The sequence below is a fragment of the Notothenia rossii genome (assembly GCF_949606895.1).
Source record: "Notothenia rossii genome assembly, chromosome: 7".
Lineage (NCBI taxonomy): Eukaryota > Metazoa > Chordata > Actinopteri > Perciformes > Nototheniidae > Notothenia > Notothenia rossii.
This window is the reverse complement of record NC_136905.1, coordinates 76729278-76738585: the sequence shown is the minus strand read 5'-3', so window position 1 is coordinate 76738585 and position 9308 is coordinate 76729278. Positions and strand designations below refer to the sequence as shown.

General features: G+C 36.7%; 2 protein-coding genes across 2 annotated transcripts in view; one reads left to right on the top strand and one right to left on the bottom strand.

The window, feature by feature from the left end:
• LOC307045943 (phospholipase B1, membrane-associated-like) overlaps positions 1–204 on the bottom strand; it is an 82680-nt gene extending 82476 nt beyond the window's left edge. The window contains exon 1 of the mRNA XM_079692004.1: positions 129–204. The gene's annotated coding sequence lies outside the window, so the exon portion shown is untranslated. The remainder of the gene's footprint in view (positions 1–128) is intronic.
• Positions 205–891: 687 nt separating this feature from the next.
• On the top strand, positions 892–8907 carry LOC307046302 (protein LBH). The gene is made up of 4 exons (XM_079692696.1): positions 892–1066; positions 4541–4619; positions 5602–5776; positions 7607–8907. Exons 2-4 carry the CDS (start codon positions 4542–4544, stop codon positions 7666–7668), a joined length of 315 nt encoding a protein of 104 aa, XP_079548822.1. The 5' UTR covers positions 892–1066; position 4541; the 3' UTR covers positions 7669–8907.
• The last annotated feature ends 401 nt before the right edge of the window (positions 8908–9308 follow it).

Genomic DNA, 9308 nt, shown 5'->3' with positions numbered 1-9308 from the left:
TCTAATATGACAGCACGTTTTACTAACTTACCTATATGTTATATCAATAAACAGGCTCGTAGAAAAAAGAGAGGTTATTAGGTCTCTCTGTGAGTTCAGGTTTTAGCGTATAAAATGTGTAAAATTACCTGACAAGTTCAGCTAACTGCTTACAACGTTAGACATGTCAAAATCAACCGGCAGCTGCTCGGTCAAAACGTCAAAACCTGTTCAAACTCTGATAACGTGCTGCCTTAAAATGCTCCTGGTAAATCTTAAACTTCAACGATAAATGTGACTTGAATTAATCCTCTTCCTCGGGGAAATAAAGTTGACGCTCCAACATCTTTTCTGAAGGCTTGTCAGAAATGGCTTTCATCAAGCAACAAGATGAATGAATAAAATAAGCTTATCGCTCACCAATTAAAGATTCAGAACTTAACTTGGGTATTTATATTTATTATGCTACCTAAAACTTCTACTTCACTTCACTATATGTATTTGACAGCTTTATCCGGGCGTACTTCTTCTAGTTAGGATTAATTACAGTAAAATAAATATTAAAATAAATATTAGAATAATGAAATATGTAATCTAATATTAATGTATGCTATATGTTTATATTAAACTAATGCAAATTAAAAGCCCATGTTTAAAATACAATAATTAATTTATGAATATATAGCTCTAAAATAAATATGTCAAAGCATAATTATCATAGTCCAATTATATAATATACATTATTTGGAAATGGACCATTTTGCCAAATTACTGTTAGTTTATTTTTGTACTGTAACAAGTAAAATATTTGAGCATTTCTTCCACCACTGATAATAAACCTTAAATCCCAACATTTAAAAACAGTCCTTGAACGCAGCACCGTTGCAGCTCCACTGCGCACACTCAGAACACTTCGACACTGAAGGCAACTTAACCGGGAGCCCCGCCGCCTGTCGCCCACAACAGCATCATCATCCTCATCATCCTCTTCATCATCCTCATCATCATCAGTATCAGCATCAGTGTGATGAAGCAGCGGAGGACGGAGACCTTCCTGCTCTGAGACACTGGATCAGCCTGCACACAGGTACGGAGCTTTAATTCAAAAATATTTGCAAACACTAAAAAACTATGTTTTTATTCATTTGTATTAAACTAAAATGACCAATGAGTTTGATAATTACGAATGCACCTTTGATGTGTTGGAAATGTATATAACCTGCTTCACCTTGTGAGTTGTTATACTTGTGCGTGTGTGGGATTGCATAAGTCTAGGGTTAGCAGAAGCTGTGTTTTACATTTAAATCTATAATTAGTATCTCATACCTGCAACAAAGTAGTTACCTGTTGTGTGTACCATGCAGGTAAATGTGCTTTCCAAACCTGAACAGTGTACTACATCTTTTTCCCCAGATATATTTGTATAAATATATGCGATTCACAAAGTTTCTGTGCCATTAATAGAACATGCAGGAAATGTAAATTAGGGCAACAAACACAGAATAAATTAAACAAATACAGAGCAGTGGAAAATGTCATGAGGCTGTGAGAGAAAGAGAGTATCACTATATTTGGACATGGATTACATTTCATTTCATGTCCTTGGGCTATGAAACTTACTGGATTCATCGGAGGAAGCTGTATTTCAGGGAGGTGGTGTTGCTGCTGGCTCTGATTTAACAGTAGAAATACAATATAAAATCACAAGTGCAGCTGTGGCATTACGAGGAGAAGGTAGTGGTCATTTTATCAATATCCTGTCTACAAATATAAAAATAGTTGGATTAAAAGTGATTGTTGGACAGTATTAAAGGATGCAAATTTGGTGAACCCGCTGCTCCTTTAACTGGACCGTTTCCACCATGATGAATCTCGTGATGGATAGAAGAAGAGGAAGATCTGTGAGGTCACACCAGATGCACATCTTTCATCCGAAAAGCAAACAGTGAAATGGAAATGAGACAGTGGCTGCTAGAGGACATTTATTTTTTATTTTTTTAGATTTTGTTGTGCAAGTACCTGGCTTCAAACTCAAGAGTAGTATGATGCTGCAGAACATCAGGGCTCCTGTGGGGCTTTTGGCTTTCACCGTTTTTGTTTTTTTTCTCAGCTATAACAGTTTTCATTATGAACTGGTCTATAAAATCAGAACACAGTGAACCTGCAGGTTAAAAATCTCTTAAAACCAAAACATCTCTTAAAACCAAAGTGTCTTCCATTACACAGTTTTGCATCAGTAGTAATATTTCAAATATAAGAGATACTGTAATTGATGCTTAAAGGAACCCTCTGAAGGTTTTCACTCTAGTGGTTCTGTTGGTTGGTGCTTGAACTCTTTTCTGATATTATGAAGTTTCACATTTAAGAGAAATAACTGAGACATTAGAGTCACATATTTACAAGAAAATAAACCAGGAGAAATGTGTTTTTTCTTTGTCAATGATTACTTCACTTTGCAAAGTTGGATCAACATCTTGGACATTTTAAGTTTTGAACAAAAATAATTTAAAATATATTCCCTAAAAGGCTTTGCAAATAAGAAAAACCATGACTTTGGGTGGAAAACAAATGTAATCGTAGCTTTTGTTAAGAAACCACATCATTGCAGTGCCAAGTATCGAAATCTGTGTGTTTTATGGGTTCATTATCAATTTCAGCTGTCACATAGAAAAATATTGACACAGACAAAGAGCAAGACATCTTAAGTTAGGTGGTATTTACTTTGACTCAAAAAAATCCTAAAGTTCACCCTGGGATTAAAACCTAGACCTATAATATACATCACAGACTTTAACATGCAAGATGCCAAATTTGCTAATAATTCACATCTAATTTTCTCTGTTCAGGCAGAGGTAGAGCCGCTTCCTGCTTATATTTTAACACACGGATAACCCTGTTCAGAGCTAATAGCTCAAATAACTAATAACATTATTATTATTATTCAGCTGAAGAGAGAGAATAAAAAACAAAAAGCATGACAGAAGCGTCAATGTCTAAATTCTCGTGTCTGTTACGCGTCAATGAACGCCCCCCTCAGAGGTCGGACTGGCATCATGTGCAGGCCTTTTCTCCAGTTTCTATCTCATCCGGAGTAAACCGGAGAAGCCACGCAGATTTCCCATTCGGAGGAACAATACTCTCCTCTGATGAGGAATAATACTCTCCTCTGATGAGGAATAAAAGGCTGTATTGTCTCATGATGAATGGGCAGAAGCAATTCCAGGTTTCACGGAGAAGTCTCACGACAACAAGGACCCCAGTCCTGATGGAGGTAATTGCTGCGTAACGGCTCACATGAATACCCCCAAATCAGCCGTCGGCCTTGCTTGTGCGCTCAGGCAAAGTGCACTACTCAGACAATCAGAGGCACACATCGTCCCCATGGCAACAGCAGCTGCCAGTCTGATTGTATGTAAAGTGGTGTTTTTGACAGCTTGTCACATGTAAAGGTCTGGTGAGCAAAATACTGCTGCTTAAGGCTGTTTTATAAGGAAACAGGGGCTTAGTGAACATGCAAACTAATATCCCACTATAATTGTACATATGATAATATTACACAGTTTCTACAGGCCACAATCCTAGTAGCATGACTGGTTGACTGCAAAAATCCACTGTACACTATCTGCATCGTAGCAAAGAGCAACATGACACAGTTGAAGACGGGTTGGTGATGAGAGTCAAGCATTTAGAAGCTAACGAGACAGATATTACCCTCAGGAGTTGTTGGAGACCAAAGACAAAGCAAAAAAAGGATAGAATTTTGGACCTACATTTATCAGATGGATACAAAGGTGATGATATATCAGTCTTGTGTTAAACTCGTTTCTGCTACCCCCAAGTGGCCCAAAAAATCAGTTATGTTATTATGTGAACAGGTGGATATCATCATTTTTTGTACCGAACAAAATGTGTCCGTAACATCAAGTATCTGAAGTTGGCATCAATAGATGAGACTCTCCTTCAATAGTCATTTATATTCCTTAGATGAGATTTTTCCGATACGTTGAAAGAGTTTTGTTGGCTGACTATGAAGTGATACCTTCATAGAGCGAGTACGCTGCAAGAAATAAGGGACAATATCTTATTTCGCAGCTCTGAAAAAAAAATAAGACACCTCTCTAAAATGATCAGTTTCTCTGTTTTAACTGTTTACAGATATACAGTATGTGGTTCATTGACATTTTCATTTTTTTCATTTTATTCTGTAAACTTCTGACAACATTTATCCCAAAACTAAACACATTTTTTTTCAGTCTAAATAACAAAGAAGAAAAAATATGTTTAAATCAATTTTCCAACAACACAATCCCAATGTTTTAACTTAGGAAGAGTTGAGGCATCAATATTTGGTTGAATAACTCTTCTGATTTCCAATCACAACCTTCATGCGTGTTATGAATGAATCTGTAAAGCTCTGAACTATATGGCACAGCCTTAGTTTGATATATTCAATTAAGGCAATATTGTATAATTGTTGTATTTGTAGATCTACAGGTGGCTTGATGCCAGTATTGATGAGCAATTAGAAAATATGACTGTATTGATTTGTGATTCCCTCCAGGATGACTGAGGTGATGAACTCTCTTGAGCCCGGCACAGAGGACTTCAGCGGGGGAGGAACGGCAGCGGATCAGGGCGCAGTATCCTTCCAGATGTGTGTGTGTGTGTGTGTGTGTGTGTGTGTGTGTGTGTGTGCGTGCGTGCGTGCGTGCGTGCGTGCGTGCGTGCGTGCGTGCGTGCGTGCGTGCGTGCGTGTGTGTGTTTAAATGACTTCAGACCAGTCCGGTTTTATTTGAGTAGAAAGGCACAGAGTGGTGAGTCACAGGAGTGATGAGTAAAATGTGGGTAGACGAGGTCATGAGTCGGACTCTGTCCTGCTGTGTGAGTAAATGGTTTCTGTCTTATCCAGCTGAGTGATTTATCAACATTTATTTTGTTCCATCATTTAGTTTAAAGACTGATTACCTTTACCGCATTTTATGGTGCCAGGCAGTAGTTTATAGAAGGAAAAATGCATCAAAGTTCCTGAATTTGGAGTCATTACTTTTTTTCACATTGGAATATAGTTATTTAAATTATTTGAAGAAAATGGATATTAGAAACTATACTAAACAGCTTTTTAGAGAAAATTATATTATTATTTAGCTATTAATAATGGGGCTCAAGAAACGATATTGGTCAAAATTCATAATGTTTTTCTCTCCTTAGAATGAGGAATAAAAACACTTTTCATATGTTGGAGATACAGTATGAGAGGATAAGTGGAGGACTAGTCATGTTTGACCAGATTGGTTTGAAAGCCTGAAAACAACACTATCTGCCATATTTGCATAAGAAAATACTCAACCAGGTAATACATTATGAAAATAGTTACTGGTTTCATAAATAATTGTTTTTATCAAGGATCATTTCAGATACAATGTAGTTATAAAGAGAAGATACTATCAGAAGCACTTCAAGTGACTGATAAAATTAACAAGTCAGTGAAGTCTAGTCACACATCTTTTCACAAAGTCTTCCTAATCCAATTTGTACCGCATTGTTGTTCTTCCACTGTGTGCTGCTAGGTAATTCTTCAAGTATGATAACCCTCCAGTTAAACCTTACATAAGCTTCTAACAGATCTTCCCAGATACCCATGAAAGGTATCCGAAGCTTTCCAAGAGACTTCCCTCCATCGTGGTGGAGCCGACAGACGGAGCCGAGGTGGAGAGCGGCGAGCTGCGCTGGCCTCCGGACGAACCCAGCTCTCCGGACGGCAAAACTGAGAGGAAGCGAGCAGAGGAACAAACTGCAGGTGAGGAGGAGGAGGAGGAGGAGGAGGAGGAGGAGGAGGAGGAGGAGGAGGAGCAGGAGCAGGAGGTCACTTTGAATCCACAGAATCTCCTTTTGTTTTTGGCACATTTATGTGTAATTTAAACATAACTAATGCAACATAATTTAGAAAAAAATCAACAAAAATAGGAATGACAAGAAATACACAGCAAAGCAAAATAAAAAAAATCTGGCGATTTCTTTTAATGGAAACGAATAACTACATTGCAAAAAACAGGGAAAAAGAAGAATACTAATATATATATATCTACAGAAATAATCAGACATTATGAATAAAAAAGTAGCTGGTTTTATGTCCATATATTTGTAATTTATTTTATTTTATAAGCTTATATGTGATCTTTTAAAAAAAAATCATTGTCTGTAAAGTAACTAGTAACTTTAGCCATCAACTTAAGTTTGAAGTATCGAACAATTCTATCTATGTACGGTACTTTAGTAAACATATTTAGTAACTCTCCACAGTCCGTTCACACAGTCAAACAAACAGCTGTCCTCTGAGTGTCTCTTTAAACACGAAGAGCTGCTGCTTCAATAACTATCATCCGTCTCTGTTGGCCCATAAAAGGTTATTTTCTGTTTTCACTTCCTGTATTTCTTTTATGCTAATGACGCACCATGCAGTCATTCTCACCTTGAAGTAGAGAGATATACTGTGGCGCAGTAATATGTAACACGGAGTAGTAAAATTAAGTTTGTGTCAGTCTCATCCTTCCTGCAGGAGTCAAAGAACTAAAGATGAATGCTACTCTCCATTTAGGGTGGATCATACAGGGAACACATTTTCACCTCAATTTATAGATCTGCATCTGGTCCTTTCCTTTGACTTAATCAGTATTTACGCTGCCTCTGAGTACCACTTACTTGACGCTGTAAAATTCAGCTGCATTCACCACATATTATATACGAATTTAGTTTATTTCTCAATAAAGGTTTAACGGAATATTAGACCGATTGAGTTCAGGCATTTGCTATTGATGTTTAAATTCTATCTAGATTTGTTTTACCTGCTGAATTTGATCCATATCAGGGGCTTGTGCTTTCGCAACATTAGATGTTTTAGATATATAAATATTGTCAATTCATGAGTTACAACAGAAATGAAATAGCAATGATGATTGTATTTACACATACCAAAACAGTAATTGTAAAAACAGAAGAAGAAAGCAAATGTCCATTCATCCATCGTTAACCACTAAGGAAACAGGAGGAAGCATTTCAATACTAATTTCTAATATGTTTTAGACTTTACTTCTAGATTTTCCAAATTAAGCATTGTAGTGACCTTTTATACAAGTAAAACAGTTGGGAATAAACACATACAAAAGGATCTGCCAAGGTGCAATTTGAATCTGTAAACATCCGTGCTGACCTCTATAATTACACACTCAATCAACTAAATGACTCACCATTCTTTGTCTCCTACGCCTGAGGACGAAGAAGCCGTCTAGGAGATACTGTATATCTACAATATAAAGTGATAGGCAATTAAACATTTCTTTAAAAAAAAGATGCACTCTTATATTTGTACCTGTATCTGTACCTAAGCATGTTAGCATTGTCATATGTAAGCATCCTGATGTTAGCATTTAGCTCATAGCCTCACATAGCCTCTAGCATAGCTGTAGATTATTATATTGATTAAATAATACAAAACCGACCTGCGTGAGTTAGATTCAGCATTACCTCTTGCTCAAACCCTTCCTTTTTTTGTAGATAAATGAAAGCAAACAGTAATTTGAAAGGTGAGGGACTCATCAAGCCTCTGCATGTTTGTTTTTTTGTTTTCCAGATGAATACCAGTCGAATGTCGACGTGGACGAAGAGGCTTCAGCTGCGGAGATGCAGGACTGAACAAACTCTCATCCTGCGTGACGCACTGTTACTGTGAGTGAGTCGAGACTTGGATTGATTAAATGTCCAATAAAGGTCAACGTTGCATTGATAGAAAGATCATGGAGACGGATTAGACACGGTAGAAAACCAGATTCCCAAACCCCAGCTCACAGGCTTGGAGCCAGAGTCATGCTGCCACCTTAAATTAATTCACAGAGGTGTTTGTTTTTATTGTTTTGGGTGCGCTTCTTCCGTGGATGAAACTGGTTTTGACACGTGTAAGGAAATAAAGAAGATTGGAAGTTGATATGTTTTCCCTAATTTGCCTTTTTGTCTTTTTACGAGAAGTGAATGAAGAAATAATCTTTTGACAGCAGGCGTTTTTTTTGTGTCAGTATTTAAACACTTTACTTCAAGTTTACGTATGTGAAGCTGGTTTTGAAAAATGTAAGGTTATATAGAAGATTGAAGGGAGTAAGTTAGTATATTGCTTTTTGTTAGGAAAATATCACTCGTCACCACACTTTTTTCCCTAGTTGGCCTTTTGGGTTTTCAAGAGAAGTGGATGAACGAATAAACTTCAGGAGGGATTTTAATGTCAGAATTTATTTAATATTTTCCAGTTTACTTACAGTATATGAGGGTTTCCTTGTTTAAAATGACTGTTTTTGAGCATTCCCAGCTTTCCATATCACATTAAATACAATTATTTCTCTCTGGCTCCAAGCCTTCACCACCCAGAGTCCTATCGGATCTGGACAGATGTTTATAAATGCTGTGTGAGTATCTAGCTCAAGTGTGCCATATTAATACTACTACTAATAATGGTAGCTACTGAATTTTGTGCACAGTTTTTACATTAAGTATAGATGTCATTTACATCTCTGTATGTTAAGTGCTGACTGCTGTAGTTTTGGTGATGCTTGATCTGAATTCACTTATAGAATAGCTACCATGTTTTAAAGAACAGTATTTGAGTTAGAAAGAGCCTTCATCACTTTATTCGATGTTATCGCAACACATTCTTTGATATATTATAAAATGTGGTCTTCATACAGTGGGTGTTTAAAAAGAATGTAATCGTATTCTGTTTTACTTATTGGAGCAATGTGTTCACACGAGTTTAAAGGAAGTCCATTTTGTAACAGAAGTAGAAATATCCGGTGTATTTTAGACGTGTGTCGCTTGTCACAGACATGATATTTTTTAAAATACTGGAAATAATTTATTGCACAAGTAATAAACCTTTTAAAAATTCTTAAACCGTTCTCTCCTTTCTTGTCCTTGTGGTGTTTAAAGTGTCAAATTCTACTCTGATTTGTTGAGGCTTTTTGTCTACTTTAACACAAATATAGTCTCTGACTGCAGTGAGATTTCAACACACAGCAAGGTCAAAAAACACATGCAAATACACAAAATACAACCAAATACAGAAACGTATTGCAAGTAGCTCCACACAACAATGAGGACTTTGTCAAAAACACAAAAAAAGGTCATTCACTTGGCTGGGACACAATCTTTGTTTCATTGTTTGGGACTCATAACGTTTTTAAGTCGGGTATCCGTGCAAAATTAGCTAAAATAAGTTTGGGTGGGACAATAAGTGTATCTGCGTTTCTTTATTTGGTCGATTTAGGTCAAGTCAATATCCACATACA